At 35.5% G+C, this 17,845-nt stretch overlaps 2 protein-coding genes across 2 annotated transcripts; both read right to left on the bottom strand.

Moving 5' to 3' along the window:
* Positions 1-2,837: 2,837 nt before the first annotated feature.
* On the bottom strand, positions 2,838-5,868 carry LOC128215063 (gastric triacylglycerol lipase-like). Its single transcript, XM_052921793.1, has 7 exons — positions 5,736-5,868; positions 5,150-5,351; positions 4,698-4,941; positions 4,243-4,398; positions 3,753-3,824; positions 3,353-3,421; positions 2,838-3,080 (listed from the first exon to the last, which is right to left on the bottom strand). The coding sequence occupies exons 1-7, from the start codon at positions 5,866-5,868 to the stop codon at positions 2,838-2,840; spliced, it is 1,119 nt and encodes a 372-aa protein (XP_052777753.1).
* Positions 5,869-8,259: 2,391 nt separating this feature from the next.
* LOC128224224 (gastric triacylglycerol lipase-like) lies at positions 8,260-15,480 on the bottom strand. Its single transcript, XM_052934017.1, has 8 exons — positions 15,286-15,480; positions 14,758-14,872; positions 14,035-14,236; positions 13,545-13,788; positions 12,976-13,131; positions 12,549-12,620; positions 9,181-9,249; positions 8,260-8,510 (listed from the first exon to the last, which is right to left on the bottom strand). The coding sequence occupies exons 1-8, from the start codon at positions 15,388-15,390 to the stop codon at positions 8,277-8,279; spliced, it is 1,197 nt and encodes a 398-aa protein (XP_052789977.1). The 5' UTR covers positions 15,391-15,480; the 3' UTR covers positions 8,260-8,276.
* Between the last annotated feature and the right edge of the window lie 2,365 nt (positions 15,481-17,845).

Below are 17,845 nucleotides of genomic sequence, written 5' to 3'. Positions count from 1 at the left end.
ATAGGGTCTGTGACGAAGTAGAAACACACATGTTGTTTTTGCCCTTTAAAAATGATAAACTGGCTGCTTATTTTGGCCTTTATTTATTTTGTTATCATGTAGGCCTACATGTGTACGGAATTCAAACATTTTTAGTTCACATTAAATAATTAGGTCCTTAATTATAATAATTACAATAATTTATTTTTAAGGGACACAAATATTGTTGGCATTTGTCACTGACATTCAAAGATTATATTTGGAGAAAAGGTATGTTTTTAGCACGGACATATAAACCAAACGTCCTTGGTTAAAGAAATGTAAAAAAATTAAGTTTGTAAATACACTGAGTTAAGAAAGTCTAACCTATTATAGATCTAAGTAATGTCAGATTCAGACTTATTTGTATTTCAAAGAAATCAAATAAAGTATTTGTGTTTTTGCCACTGATCACTGTTACTATCTCAACAGGAGCCAATTGGAAGCAGACTTAACCCCACCCACTAAAAATAAATGACATTTCCACTTGATTTCTCATTAGGGGACTTTTTACAGCATTTTTATATTTAAATAATATATATCAAGTATAAAAATAACACTTACACACAAAAAAGTTCTCCCCTCATTCTGTCTTTGGTCTGACATATCGCTTGGTTGTTTGAAAATCTTCTTGGTCGGGCTCTTTTCTAATAACCCGTATTATTTCCGAGGCTAATTCCTGTTGGATACTCGCCGAGGTGTTCCGATTGAAGTTTTGAGTCTCGGCAAAACATGCTAAACGGAAATATGCGTACCAACATGCGTGTCTCAAATTTGCCCAGTCAAACATTATAACTGACTTTAATCTATAAATTTATATATATATCTTCAAAATGTCTGTATCTAATTTATAGATTTAAGTCAATTATATTTTTTGACTGAGCAAATTTGAGACACCGTCTTAAAGCGCTTACTGGGTATTGCAGATGAACCTTTAAATATCGCCGGAAGTGGTATTTAGCTCCACTCATGTAGCATTCCACCTACGCGTCTGAGTGTATCACCCGCCGATGGCTTCATAAATAACAAATAATGGTGAACGCTTTGTCCGAGATTGTGTACTGTTTTCCCTAACCATGAGCACATCCTCTGACATTGATACTTTAGGGGTAGTTTTATGATGTATTTACATGTCATCTGCGAGGAAAATAAAGCTCTGTAGTGCTTGGTTCTGTATATATTTCGTTGGTACTTGGTTCGAAAAATGAGAAATAGCATCGTGTTTGCAAGATGCGTACTTTACCATGAAAACAGAACTGCGGGTGCACCATAAGGCAAACGCAAACTATTTATTATGTAACAAATAATAACTGTTCGGCATAATTAAGGTGCCCATGGACAACCACATGGAATATTGTCGCTGGAAAATGGCTGAAGTTAGGATTAGTTTTATTTTATTATTGAGAAAATCCGATCGAAAATACATTCCTTCGCACTGGTGGCTGCATAGTTTAGTGCCTGTTATTAATGTGTCAAGTGATCGGTGCCTCCGTACTTTGCGGGTAATAAATCTTGCTGCATGGAAATGTCCTTGCTAATTCTATTTTATTCTAATTATATCCGTGCTGATGAGTGTAAGTAGTTCTTGAGTGTGGTTAATTTGACGTTGCTTTAATTGATCATAGAACACACCATATCATACAATTGCAAGAAAAAAACTTGATGTCGTTAGGTACACTTTTGTTTAATGACATTTGTATGGAGATTTTAGGAACTCGAAGCGCTGTCTGTTTCATAGATGACGCAACTTTAGATCAAGGCCATTTAAGATTCGAAGATTCATTTAGGACAAGGTCATTTAAGATTCGAAGATTCATTTAGGACAAGGCCATTTGAGATTCGAAGATTCATTTAGGACAAGGCCATTTGAGATTCGAAGATTCATTTAGTATACTGCCATCGAAGATTCGAAGATTCATTTAGGACAAGGCCATTTAAGATTCGAAGATTTATTTAGGACAAGGCCATTTAAGACTCGAAGATTCATTTAGGACAAGGCCATCTTAGATTCGAAGATTCATTTAGGACAAGGTCGATTCGAAGATTCATTTAGGACAAGGTCATTTTAGATTCGAAGATTCATTTAGTACAATGCCATCGAAGATTCGAAGATTCATTTAGGACAAGGCCATCTTAGATTCGAAGATTCATTAGCCATTTTAAATGCTTTGGTAATAATGGGTCGCTATCACCAGAGTGGCGACGTTATCCAAAGTTGTTCTAGGTTTTTACAAATTTACAAATCAGAGATATCTTAGCTGTTTATTTCATGTGTAAATTACTATGTGCTCATTTGAATTAAATCTTACTTAAATGGGTTAAACAGGAGCAGGTGATATAAGGAGTATAAAATTATTCACGGGCCCGGCTTCGTTTCAAATTTCTCTGCTACGGAATTTCGAATAATCACTGATCATTTAAGTCAAACAACATTAAGATATATGCTTTCAGTGGAAATCTTATCATGGCTGAGATAATGTCTTTTTTCAGAACTATGACAATGACATGATTTGTATTTTTACATTGGAATCAAAACACTCAAAGCGTCTAGCGCTCAGTGTTTTGTGCAATTCCAAAACTGTAAAGCTTATATGCAGTTACGAAACTATAGTTTGTGGTGTGGTATCAAGGACACTTGAACGCATTTAATTTAACAAAAACCCGGTTCCAGATTTACTTTTATTTCAAGCAATAACACGCAATATAAAGAATAACACCAAGACATGCTCTCCCGCTTGCATATTTTGCATACTTACACATAAATCTATTATTTTTTATTCTATTCTTATCTGTTTTATAATATTATATTCCATTCTATTCTATTCTGTTCGATTCATGTTCTTGAAAGTGCTGATAATATCATTGTAGCATTGCTGTGGCGCGTTTAATGCCCAAATGAAGTCTAAGTGTTCCCAACCTTGAATAAGCTTCTTTGAGATGGTAGGCTGCGTGTCATTAAGTAGCCTGGTGACGTCACTAACGCTGACCAACCAATCGTTGGTTCCATGGAACAGCATGATTGGTACATTGATCTCTCCTATGGGGTATACGGGTGGCGACACCTAGAAAGACGACGTACACATATGAAAGACATATGCATACAAACTGATAGAATACATAGCATTGGAATGTTGATGCAGCAGCAATAAACATGTTCGTTGTGGCCTTTTGTCGCGTTCTTAGGTTTATTTTACTGTTGTACCTAAATTCTAAAGTGGTATCTATGTTCATAATTATATGCCATGTCAATCTCGTGTTGTTGTTTTGGAAAATTCTGTTTATGTTTACTCTCACTTGCGATAAGATTTACAACCAGGTTCCCATGTACATTTACCTGCTGGTAGACCTTCATGTTGTCGACAGGCCCAAAGTCGAACATTTGAAAGTCCTTGCTTGTCACCATCTGAAAAATCGATAAGAAGTCGAGTAATTAATAATTTAAACACAGAACAACAAAAAGCATTCGATGGATTTGTATCAAATAAATTTACTGCCCGACTTAAGAATATGGTAGCTCAGCGTAAACTATTAAAGCTTACTCTGACTGTGGTACTTGCTGTATATAATAATCGTATCGAATAAGGAAGTTAAAATTAGACTAGCCAAAACAACTCAGATATTTTAGAAGTCAAATACCCTATACAAATTGTGTTACAATAGTCATTCACGCCATTGAGGGGTCTGAGGCGTATAATAAATATTACATAATATACAAGGAGCTAGTAGTGAATTACCTGAGCAAAATGTTGAATATTTTGAACTGATGTTCCCGCCGGGTGTTGGCCTACATAGACTGGCACTCGGGACTGAAACATACCTAGTATGCGTTATACCAATTCCCGGTTTACTTGCTTAATGTATTCACATAAAACGGGCTTAAAAGGGACTTAAATTGACAATACTTGGCGGATGATACATAAATAAAGATAAATTTTCATCGTATAGAGTCGACAGACATAGTAAATTAAATGACAGTAGTTTTCTTGGATGTCACGGTCATTAAGGATTTGCCAAGAGCTTCATGCGAGAGAGTGACATAATTACGTGTTTTATTATACGTCGACATATTTACCATTTTTTTGGATCAAAAACACTCTAAAATAAAGACAATTTTCTGTCACAGAAGGGCTAAATCACGGACATAGAAGAGTCAGAACAGAAAACAAATAGCTTCGATTGTAAATAGTGACATTTATATTGACATTTGTTGGCTTCCATACTGACCTTGTTCATTTGTTTGAAGTCATATCCGCCCATGAGAAATAGGATATTCTCACAAACGAATTGTGCGTTATCCCTATCACAGTATTCCCTGGCCAACCGATCCAACAACTTGTTGTGTGACATAAGCTCACCGTGGCCCAGCTGCTCATCTATGATCTATGGCGTCAAATTGTTTTGATTCTTGTTTTGTTTTGCATATATGTACAGTATGACACTGTGTGTGCATTTGTTCATTCCTTATATTCACACTTTCAATAGCTATGTATCATGATTTGAGGTAAAAGTTAAAGAACCTGTTATGGCCGTTGTACATTTCCTTAAAAGAATGACACGACAAGTTGGTATAACAACAGTTCGTTAAATAACGCAGTGAACACGCCTTAAAAACAATGAAAGTATAACTCTTTGCTGCTCATGAAAAATGACAATATACAACCCCTTGTTTAGTTGCCTACCGTAAAGTCCCTGGCATACGGTGCCAGATATCTGAACGGACTGGTCATGTTGTTCATATAGACGGCAGGGGCTAGGGCTGCTATAGTCTTCACCTTGGTGGAGTAGGTGGGGTCACGTGATAGGAGGGCGTACATTATGGCACCCCCTTGGGAGTGGCCAGAATAGTATAGACTGGGGGCACCCGTTACCCCGAGGATCTTATCAATGGTGGCCGGCAGGTCAAGTAGGGCCATCTGGTCCCAGCTGTTTTAAGTATTTGAAGATTGAAATGATTTGCTTGGAAGAAAATTAAACATCTGGAGGTTTACTCACAAACCGAAGCAACAAAATAAACTCAAATACTTCTGTATATATATTAACTATGGAAATGATATACGTATAACACCGCTCGGCATCTTTTTCTCAGAGAGGAAAATACATTGACAAATATCTAAGCAGTGACACAGCTTACCTAAACAACCAGAATTCCAGTTGATCGGGTGACAGTGTTTTGTGCCTGCGGGCGTACATGTTGCCTCGACTGTTTCCAAGCCAAACGTCAAAACCGGCGTCCGCCATCATGAAACCGAGGCTGTTGTTGGCAAGGTTTTCAACCCAACAGGCGGAACATGACAACAGTCCGTGTTGCAGAAGTACTACCGGCCTGGTGACGTCTAAATCAATTTCAAAATACGTAATGGAACGGGAAAAACTTTTTTATTCTCACAACTCGTTATCTAACGCTTATTCAAACAAGAAACTCATTTGCAAAGCACAAGGAAGGCTTTTTGTTGGAACGGCAAATTCTTATGGGAACCTTTTATCTTTTGATAACACATTTCAACCGATCAAAGGATGTTTTATTTCTAGCGGAGATTGGTTCTTTTCCAAGTCTGGGTGTTTGGGTGTTAAATCATTAGGGTTATATTAACATAGCTATTGGTATTAAGTTTATTATTGTTTAACTGGCTTAGCTAATTCATTACTAAAGTGGACTGTACTTGTGGGTGTTTAATCATAAGGTAAACTACTAAAAATCTATTAAAATTAAATCAAACCCTTACTAGCGGGGCTTGGTTTGCGACCGTGTGGTATCCTCTGAACGCTAAGAATGTATCCGTCAGTGGTCTCCACGTCATACTCCTCGCACGGGTAACCTTTGCTTGTGATTAGCTGACTCTGAAGTGGCATTTCTTGGCATTTTTATGTATAGCTAGATACCACAATCTGGTTCAGCCTTAAATTGTATATCTAAAACGCTGAATTCTTGGTTGTATTACGTTAATGAAAATGACTTCTTTCATTTAAAATGGTTTTAATGACAGTTTCCAGAAAACCTTAGAATATTAAAGATACCTAGCTGTTTGGTGAAAATGGTATTGTTTTGTTTTGGCATGGCTTAGAATAATTTAATCGAAGTTATCATGCTTGTGAAGCTCTTTAAGATTTCCGTGTGAGTAAAATATATATGCAGTAATATTGCCCATCATAACAATTCCAAACAACGGTGGGAAAACTCGCGTCTGTACTTACAGTGTTATATCCGACTTCCGGATCATCATTAACTCCACAGAGAACCCCGCCTGGTAGGGCCAAAGTCAACAGACAGAAGATCATCATATTCCAAACTGTTTTACTTGCAATTGTTCTGTCTAACCTTATGTGTAGGTTAAAGTAAAACGAAAAGTCAATGGCGCCTTTATATAAGCAGAAAAATCAGCTAGAGGACACGTCCCCTTTATCTGTGCACTTTCAAAAATGCCGTATATGTGCACCAATAGTAGAGTAGGTAGGTAGTGAGTAGGGACAACTCACCATGGTGATATCTTTATTATAAATACAACTCCTTTTATCAGTGCAGAATAATCACTTTATTAACAGTAAAAAATCACATTGTTTTCTATATAAATTAGAACACCGTTGCCGTACATAAGCATTGCTTCTGTCGAAAAGTATTTTAACCCATTTACGCAGAGCAGACACGGTCATAAGAGTTCACCACATACACTTCTAGCTCAGGTTAGCTTTAAGGTCAGCAATTCTCACGATCTTGAACAAGGGATATAATTGTGTGATTACGATAAAAACAGTAGTTCCATACGGGTTCTTGCCAATATTTATTTTTCCCCATTAAGTTTATAACAATAAGTGTCTTCCAAGGCCGAGAGTGTAAGATAGGTTCATCCCAACCCGAGCGTCTGTGGAATATGCCTTTTTTCTGCCACCTCAATTAAACAAAATAATGTAAAAATGAATTTTGTGGCTGGAATTCTTTTGTGAGTAGTGAAAATACATGTGTATAGATATTTGACAGTTCGTGGTTGTCATGGATATGCGCGCAGTATGTCAATACTCCAATCGTTCTTGAAATAGTTCTGAGGAGAATGCAGCACTTTTTTATTGTGCCATTTGAAGCCAGAAGTATTAATTAGGATTCTAAGAATTGCTACAAGACAAGGTTTCCATGATGCTGAAGACGACGAAATTCAACAAGAGTAATTGTGTGATGAAAATAAAAAAGGAGTTCCATAGGGGTACTTGTTTTATCTTTGCCCGTGGGCAAGATAAGAATCTCTAGCACAATTATTTTTATCTACTTTTTTATGTGGGAGAAAAGTTAGTTCCAGCATTACCAAAAACCTGGATTTATTTATCTTGGCTGGGAGAAAACGGATTTGTTTCTTATTGTCACAATGCCAATTATGTTTCTAAAATGGTAGTTTCTGTGTTTGAATGCAAATGCTTTTTGATTCTCAATGCAGAAAAGCGTCCTTCAAAACGTTAAAATAAAGTGCTTTTCGGTATGTATTAATTTGCAAATTGCTATAGCCTTAAACTTGTAAGAATTTGCATGTTACTTGTTTGATTTTTACCAATATGACATTCTGTCTTGTTCAAGCACATATTTAACTTATATTTCAATATCAAGTATCGGCAGGAGACAAAACATTATCATCAGCATGATTACATGAATTTCTGTCTTTGAAAAATGAAATATTTCATTTATAAAGATGTTAAATATAATCTTTCCTAAAATTGAGCCATGAGGAACTCCTTTGTAAATGTTTTTAAGATCGTAAATTGTCATTCTATTGCTTCAATAGGGTTTAATCTTATGACGTACTTCATACAATAGAAGATCGAAAGGTAAACAATAGCGCCTTCGAAAAATTCATGAACATTTAGGCAACATTTCTATTTTTGTCCAAATCTTGTTTTCAGTCTTCTTTAAAGTGTTGTTGTTAGCATTTAAGATAAATGCAAAAAAATGAGTTATTTTAACGTTCATGGCGGCATAGGTGATTTAATCTGATCCAGGTATATTATATTTCCTAGTAGTTGCTCATGGCCATTTTAAACTCGTTTTGATGTCATGTTTTATAGTTATAGTTTAGACGACTTTACATTGATAAATGAAGAGTTTAAAGGTGAGTAGATTTTGAAAAGGTTTGATATTCCTTTCATTTGTACCATGTCCACTTCTAATCCTCCGCTTTTGTTAAGTTTACCAACCTTTCCACAGAAACCATGTTTAGTATACATATTTGTACATGTCTTAGAAGTATTCCAACAATCAATGTGTTATTTTTATGACTTTATTAAACTTGTTTTTTGAAAGCATCAATTATATCACGATAACATTCCTGTGGTGCGTCCATCCCCCAGATGAAGTCGAGATGCTCCCATCCTTGAATAAACTTCTCCGAAACGATATTCGGCGTCTCCCTCACGAGCCTGCTGACGTCACTGGGGACAACCATCCAATCGTTGGTGCTATGGAACATCATGATTGGCACCGTGATCTGGCCGATGGGATACACGGGTGGTGTCACCTAACAAGGAGAGGTACCATACATGAGGATGGAAGTTATATAGTGTGGTTTGCATAACTGCAGCTAGTGAGCTGCTGTTTTTACCTTTTAATTTACCAAACTTTATCGAACCTCGAACGGTCTTCATCAGGGTTCACAATAAAAAACATAATCGTTCTACTGACGAACATAATAGGAGGAGTTAAGGGCCATGTTTATTAGTTTCTAAATATATTATTTCAACAATAGAGGTTTCATTTCAAAGTATACAATGTATATAAGCTATCCGATGTACACATAATCTTGTCAATCTATTGAGCCAATGACTTTAATGTTAAATGTTGAAACCTGGTGACCCCATATAATATTGGTAACATTTGAAACTGATTACTATCATATATTACCGAATTAGTTATTGATGTCAGTTCTTTATTTCAACAAATATCGAACGTAGAATACCCATTTTGTGATCTTTCATGGCCAAAAATTGTAATATATTTTAAGGTTTATTTGTCAAGTATTCTTTCTCTACACGTCTACCCTTTGAATTGGTACCAATTAACTATGTTGTCACCTGGTATCCAAAATTAGCATCATCATACATCAGGTACCTTTACAGAAAATCCAATTTTGTGCATCATATTAAAAAACAAATGGTGGAGACAAGTATTGTACCTGAAGGTAGACTTACCTGATGGTAGACCTGCATATTTTCTTCAGGACCGTAGTCAAACATTTGGAACTCCTTGCTTGTTATCATCTAAATTGATGAACATATATTTTGATCTCAAGCAGAAAGAGATTGCAAATTTAGCTTAAACGATGCATTGTACACAATATATTATGTCAGAGGCGGCATTCACGTGGTACATCGTTTTGATACCAAGCACTTTAAAATGGCTGCGCCCAGTGAGACGGTATGTATTTTTGTTTATTTTCTCTCCATAATTAAACAATTTAATTTCCTAAAATCGACCATGTTCCAGCGCCCAATTCTCTCTGTAATATGGTACCTTCATTTTGTCAGACAGTTTACTTGGAATGCGTGTCACAAGTTTTCAATCGAGGCGAAATGTGATGCGGAAATCTTTGAACCAAGCATGAACTGTCCATTTTTTCAAAATTTCGTCCGTAATATACACAATTTTGATTACATAACTGTTCATTAACATTGACCGTACACCTATCGATATGTCCTTAGTTATGTTTCTATAGCAACGTACGCATTTTGCGGATATAACGCTACAACCATTTTTCGAACCAAGCACTTACGAAAAATTATTCGAACCAAGCACTTCATCATTTTATACGCTTAATGTATTTCTTTTTCAGGCTGATAAACAAGCCGTTCAACAGCTGGAAACGCATACTACTCCTGTAGCATAGTACTATAAAGGTTGTGTATGTATTCTTATAATGTCTTTGAAAATCATGATCGATTAAAACATTCATCGAAGATATGGATTTGAAGTTATATAAAAATATATCAGGAAATGTTTCTGCAATGACTGCACCATGTTGGCGGTAATTTATTTTCGTCTTTACATTAACTCGCATAATATAATGGCCATTTCTTTGTATACGTCACAACAATTCATTCCTAAGTACTATTTTGTTGTAATCGTTTATTTTAACTCATAACTAAACTCATGTATTTTTAATTAACAGGTATCATGCATTTGACTTATAAGCACGGAAAAGGTTGCCAGGCCGGAAAATATACGACTGTTTGAACAGATAGAAACGCCTCGCTAAAGGGTCATCTGGGTGTGCGTTGGGAGAAAGCCAGTAGAAATGACTCGAAAGTGGTTACTACAAAACGGATAGGCTTGAAATAAATAACGATTTACCATAGTATTTATTCATTGTGAAGTGCACTGAACATCATTGATCATTGTATCTCTACTGAGTACAATATTTTCGCATATTTTAACGTTTAAAATAAACCAAGAGAATATATGTTGCTATACATTTTAGCTCTTAACATTGTATGCGTCTGTCCAATTGTCTCTTATTGATCTGCATACCTTAAAATATTGTATTTTATAGCATCAAACATATATCAATTAACAGTTAGCTTATAAATTTCTTATACTTTAAGAGTATAAGTTTCGGGAAATGGATGAGGAACAAATAATCAATTCGAATAAATGTTTATTATTTTCATTATTTTTTATGACAAAAGCATGCAGTGTGAAAACAACACACATAACTAACATAACAGTATGAGTGTATGTATAGAATGTGTATAAACCATTGTTAACATGAACATGCTATATTCATGTAATAAATAGTGTATAATTATACTCTGACTTATGTAAATACATACAACCATGAACATATTACAGCAATTAAACAAAACTCGAGAACTGTATCATTAACATAGTAATTACAAATCGCAAACATAATCAGAAGATTATCACAGATTGATATAACATTCAATTGGGTTAAGAACCGATCATCGTCAGACATTAGTCTGTTTAAAAAATATAAAAAACAGTTCACTCAATCACTGATTTGCGCACTTCTGGACGCTTCTGTAGAAGCTCAGGCCGGAACGTGAAGTGCATTCTTTACCACAGCTACATTTCCTCCCCTCGGTGGGATAACAGATGTACCACCAGATCTCGTCGAATGTGGTATTTAGCACCACAAATTTCACATTCGATCTGGGCGTCTGTATGTACCATTCTCCGATGGTTAAACAAATCCCCATTTGTGGCGAACGCTTTGTCACAGTCGGTACACTGGCTCTGCATTTCCTCACTATGGGCACAACTTCTGAAATATGATTTAATAACTATTTTAAGAATGTTTGTATCCTGTATTTGCAAATTGTAACATTTAAAAGATTTCTTTATATTTAAGTTAATATTTTATATGCATAAACATAAATGTAACGACTTCGAAATATGGCAATCTGAAACGGATAATTTACCTGTGGCGTTTTGAGTGGCTTTGGCTAAAGAACATAAGCTCACAGCATCTGTATGGTGCTGAGCCTGTATGTTTTCTTTAATGTATACTTAATGCGCCTTTGGTCTTGTATGATTTCCTACAATGTCGGCATAACATATTCTGCAACAATATAAAAATTACATAGTGCTTGGTTCGTATAATATTTCGTAAGTGCTTGGTTCGAAAAACGGTTTTAGCGTTATTACCGCAAAATGCGTACGTTGCTATGGTAACATAACTAAGGGCATATCAATAGGTCTACATGCAATGTTCATAAATAGCTCTGTAAACGAAATTGCGTATATAAATGACGAAATTTAGAAAAATTCCAAGTAAACTACAGAACTGTCTGACAAAATGAAGGTACCATATTACAGGGAAAATTGGACGCTGGAACATGGTTGATGTTAGAAAATTTAATTGTTTAATTATGGAAAGAAAATAAACAAAAAAAAACATACCGTCTCACTGGGCGCAGCATTTTTTTAGTGCTTGGTATCAAAACAATGTACCACGTGATTACCGCCTCTGTATGTACTAAACAAGAACGTATATGGCGATATACTGTAGTGAATTTTAGATGTGTGACAAATACTGACGCATTTCTTGTACATTAAAGCTAGAATACGCTTTCATTAAGACACTTGCACTCCAGAATCATAAAAATGGATATTTCGTACCGTCCTAATGGGATGGCAAGAGTACTTGGGCTATGGGCCCGTTTCAATAAAGGAGTTTAGTTCTAACTTCACTAATCTTAAATATTTAGTAACATCACCAATGGCAACATAGTGTTTATCTTTATTTCCTCAACGTTGTCATCATTGCTAACACTGGCTAAAGTTCATTTCACTCAAATATATTACCAAATAACTATGACACTAAGACGATTAAGATCGACTTGGGCCTGTTTCATTCAAAATCTAAGTCGTAATTTGAAATTACCAGTGTCATTGTTTCGTTTTTGTCTTATAATTATATGGGTGAGTGAGTTTTAGCCAGTATTTAAGTTATATAACTTGCTGCCCCCGATCCCATCTGTGATGTTCCAGTAGATTTAAGATTGTCATGCCCCATAACCTGTAAGCTACTGCGATTTACCTGAGCAAAATGTTGAACATTCTGTACTGATGAGCCAGCCGGATGCTGGCCCACGTAGACTGGTACTCGGGACTGAAACATACATCACACATGTCTAAACATTTGAACATTATGTACTGATGACCCAGCCGGAAGTTACCATCGTACACTGGTACTCGGGACCATACATCACACAGATTTAAACATGTACTTGAAGTGTAAACATTTGATGTCATTAGTTGAGACTAAAAGAAAAAGGGTGTATTAAAAAGGGCTCATCAAAACATCAGAAAATTGTCATCAATGTCACATTATTTTGTTGTTGCAAGGGCATGGATTATGTATACTTTTAACGTTTGTACGATAAATATATGTTAAAAAATATAAGAATCATTTTAAATGCTTTGCTCACAAGTAAACAGTGTATTTTCTTTCGTGTGCATCGTACCTTGTTCATTTGTTTGACGTCATATCCGGCTATGAGGAAAAGCACGTTCTCGCAAAGGTATTGTGGGATCTCTCGGTCACAAAAGTCTCTGGCCAAAATGTCGAACAGTTTGGTATGAGAAAGAACCTCACCGTGACCCAGTAACTCATCGACGATCTGCAGATTCAGATTTGTGTTATGATTTGCATATTCTTTCGAAGTCAGTAGCTGAATTGAATGTTATTTTGTAATAAATTATTTTATAGAAATACAGAATATGTGCATCTATTGTTTTACATTGAAATCCACGACGTCGATAAAAATACATAGTATTTTAAACATGCCGGCTAAATACATGTATGAATAATGACAATTGACACTGAATATTGAGCTAGATCGACAAACGACAGACGACATTCGACATTCGGAAACGAAGGCCCTAAGAATGAATTCGCTGCCGATTTCTTTTTATAATTGCTATTTTTAGATTTATTGAATTTATTTATTTATTAACGTTCATTCTTTCAAATGTATTGTCTTATTATAATTGATTACTTCAATCCACACCTTATGAGCCTTTACATGCTTACTGTAAAATCCCTCGAAAAAGGTGCTAGATATCTAATCGGACTGGTTATGTTGTTGATATAGACGGCCGGGGCGAGGGCAGCCACCATCTTGACCTTAGTGGCGTAGGCCGGGTACTTGGCGAGGAATGCGTACGCGATGGTGCCCCCTTGCGAGTGGCCGACTAAGTAGAGGCTTGGTGCGCCTGTGACTGCTAAGATCTTGTCAATGGTGGCAGGCAGGTCGATTAGGGCCATTTGGTCCCAGCTGAAAAGGTAATAATGAATATATGTTGAAACTTTCCTATGATGGATTAAATAGGGCATTTAAGAAAACATGGAGATGGATTACACATTGAGTTAGTAAATACTATCGAATTGATATGTATCATTAATTGGACAGGTCGTTTAGTTCTACTGAAAACAGGTCCACAAGAAGGTCTTTCCGGTTTAAATTAATTTGCTTTCGGACTTTGATATATGCTTTTGGACACACAACATTTAATCGGTTTACCTAAAAAGCCAGAAGTCCAGGTCGTCTGGGGATAGAGTTTTGTGTCTGCGCGAATACGTGTTTCCCCGACTGTTGCCGAGCCAGACGTCAAAACCGGCGTCCGCCATCATGAAACCCAGACTATTGTTGGCCAGATTTTCAACCCAGCAGGCCGAGCACGAGAACAAGCCGTGTTGTAGGAGCACTACTGGCTTCGTGACATCTGAGTTTCAGAGGAAATATGTGATTTTCATGTTGTTGTTCTATACAAAAAAAACACACACGCAATAAACAAAGTTTTCCACGTGCTTTGATTTTTCCAAAAACGCGATACGGAAATAAAGATGATAACCACGTGAATTAAATGGAATAAGCGGAAATGGTCATTTCCGTGTGGCTTTAACAAAGATATGAAATTTGACGAGGTTGGAACATACCGAGTTCCACGTTTAAAGTTTGAACCAAGCGGCATGTGATAAAAATGTGATTTCATGGTGATTTGTTCTCTGCGAAAAGGGTACTTAATTTGTAATACATAGGAGTTCATGTGTAAGACTTTCCAAAAGGAATACGCGATTTCTACTATAGTTTGATAAGAAATAAGCGATTTCCACGTTGTTTGAACAGAAAGATGAATTTTCAACCTGTTTGATTAGGCTATCTTTCCCGTTAATGTCTATGACATATATGTTAGACATATATGTTACAGATAGCCTGTTAAGGGGAATGATGACTTAACCTTACTAGCGGGGCTTGGTTTGCGGCCGTGCGGGATTCTCTGGACGCCCAGAATGTAGCCGTCACTTGTCTCCACGTCATACTCATTGCACGGGTAACCTTTGGTCGTGATCAATTGGCTCTGAAAAGGATCAGGCAAACATTTGTTTGAAGAGGTGGTTCAGTGTACACATGCCTTTGAATTCAAAATGATCAGTCTTTCCTACAATCTGTCTTGCTTTTTACAAATTAACAAATACATCTTTCATTTGTGATTCTTGTCAAAGATGGTAAAACTGAAATGTGGTGAATTTCATACGGCATTTTAGTCTATGCCGGTAAATGCTTAATTAAACTATTAATATATTTGAGTATCGCGTTTCCTAGCCGTTGCATAACTCACAATGAGAAATACGCACGTATGTGCATTGACTCATTCATATAATCGACGCTACGAGTTTCGTTTTCTTTTGAAACACATTAGATAACGACCTCAATTTTCATAAACTATTTGTTCACAAAAAGTGGACAAAATGGTGATTCTTCTTTACTTACAGTATTATATCCAATTTCTGGATCCTCATAGAGGCTGGAAAAGTTTGGCAAAGAATTAGTTTCGCCTACCACTACCGTGAAAACCAACAGGGCAACGAGCACCATTCTGAAGACTTAATTACGAAACAAATAGTTTTATTTTCTGAATAGTCTATATGCATATGAAGAGGAACACTTGAAGCTATCAGAACATTTACCAGTGCCACATTTTGATAGCGACTTTTGGCATTATCAGATCAATTCGCCCTATATAGTGCAGCCGGACGTAGCCACACTTTAAGACGAGGTTATCGTGCTAGTGACTAAACATTTTTTTCTTTATTCACATTTTGTTTTCTTTGTGCTAACATACCGGATATTTACAATATGTTCACTACAATGGCCCGTTCCGTTCCGTATTTAATGAATGTTTCACACCAAAAAGGTGATAAACCTCGTTCACAATCATTAATCGCCATGACCAACAATCAATAAGAAATATTACAGAGATATTTTAAGACAATCATGAATCGCAGCGATGGAGTTATCGTTCCAAGTTTGCTTAAAGTGGAGAATACACCTGTACACTGCCATCTGAAAGTCTACTTCGTCGTTTGATATGACCTAGGCATTATATCTACTTTGTCTTTGCATCAAACAACATACACCAACCAAAACGAGGCTTACGATGGGCGTTAGGGGATAGTATATCGTGCCCGTAAAACATTAATTTTCAAATGGAAGTATAAAAATCTGCGATCAGATCTTTTGTCAGCAGTCTTATATCACTGGTTTACAGATAATTACCTAACAAAGGCTCATTCGAAGACATTTTTTTTAAAGTTGTCAAAACGGTAAATCTGTGAGAGTGCAGCTTTAATGCAATATATGCTATTATCTTCAAGTGTTTGCATAAAGCAAACCAAATAACCAAAACGAGGCTAGCCGGGGCATTTACCTAGCACAGATTATCTGACCAATTTATTCAAAATTGGTATAGTAGTGTTTCAAATTCACCAAAATGTCAAATGTATAAAGTATACAAAAAAGATTTTGGGTTTGAAAGCTATATTGATATACTACCCAAGAATCTTTCATTGCATTTGCTTAAATTTAGAATTATGAATCACAAATTTCCCATTGAAGTCGGGCGTGGTCAAAATGTTGAGAGATTTCGTAGAACATGTCATTTGTGAAGTAGTAATAGTTTAGGTGATGAATTTCAATATTTGTTTGAATGTCAACATTTTTCAGACGATAGAAAGAAAAATATTAAATTGTACTTTTGTCGTAACTCTAATTGTATTTAGTTAGATCAATTAATGAACAGTAAAAACAAAAAAGAACTTATTAAACAGGCTATATTTTGTAAATCCCTTTTATCTAATGTCAAATAGTCATTCTCCTTTAAAAACAATACGACTTATTTGTCTTAGTATTTCCTATTATAGGAAACTGTATGTAATATATGTCCACTTTGTTTATATATATATGTTTAATTATTTGTCTGTTAAAGCGTTATTGTTCTGATCACATGGTTGTAATAACCCATGATCTAAATAAATCTTGAATCTTGAATCTTGAATCTTGAATCTGGCCATATAATGCAACAAATGCTCGTGTTTATTTTTATTATAGAGACTTCTTATTGCTAAATGTCAGAAATTCAGATTTCTGCTATGCATTTCTGCTATGCATATCATTTCAAAAGAAAATGTTCACTTCCTTCAATTGGAGAGGTTTTGTTGGTCCCCTTTTTACCATTTTTATCACTGCAAGACTTGAAATGTACATGTTATAAACGTATACAAACAAATATATTTAATTGTTCAAATAAACTCATATAATAATGGAAAGGTTCTGACATGTACGTTTTGTAAACAGACATTAGAAGAGATAAGTCACGTCTCGAAGAAATATTTAGAACATGCATTTAGATGCACTAGTAAATATTTAACCACCTTAGTATACTTAAATGCGTTATTCAAACAAAATAAACAGCGTTTTAATCAAACCATTTTTTATTCATGAAAATCAGCTTATCTTAAAATAAAACTTTTCTGCATAAAAAACACACAAATTTCTTTCGTCATCGAACATGTGCTGATTATTTACAAACATGAACAATTTAGTATTTCCAAATGAATGCTTAACATTGTTAACGTTAAACTTTAGTGCCTCTAAGGTAATATACGAGTCTAGGATCTGATTAAAGTGTCCCATGTTATATGTTCGTAGTAAAAGTCTTAAAAATTAAGGAAAAAATACACTTGAAATAGACATATTTTTACTTTAACGTAAAAATCCTTCTGTGGAATTACATGTTTGTCATTTCTTTAAGTTTTGACAGAATCATTGAATCCTTTGAAAAATTGTAACTAAACTGTAGCTTAATTGACACGCACAACATGTTTATGAAATTTGTTTACAGTAACAATATCATTGTTTTAGTTGCGTAACAGACTGGTTGACCCTCGTATTGAAATCAGGACACAAGTCGGGACTTGTGCCTCTTTGATTGTCGGTTCGACTTTTGAACAAGTGCATAGTTAAATTTTTGACCACTTGGGTCGTCAATATA

Source organism: Mya arenaria, chromosome 2 (genome assembly GCF_026914265.1).
Source record: "Mya arenaria isolate MELC-2E11 chromosome 2, ASM2691426v1".
Lineage (NCBI taxonomy): Eukaryota > Metazoa > Mollusca > Bivalvia > Myida > Myidae > Mya > Mya arenaria.
The sequence above is the reverse complement of the archived record's forward strand: the minus strand, read 5'-3'. Positions and strand labels throughout refer to the sequence as shown.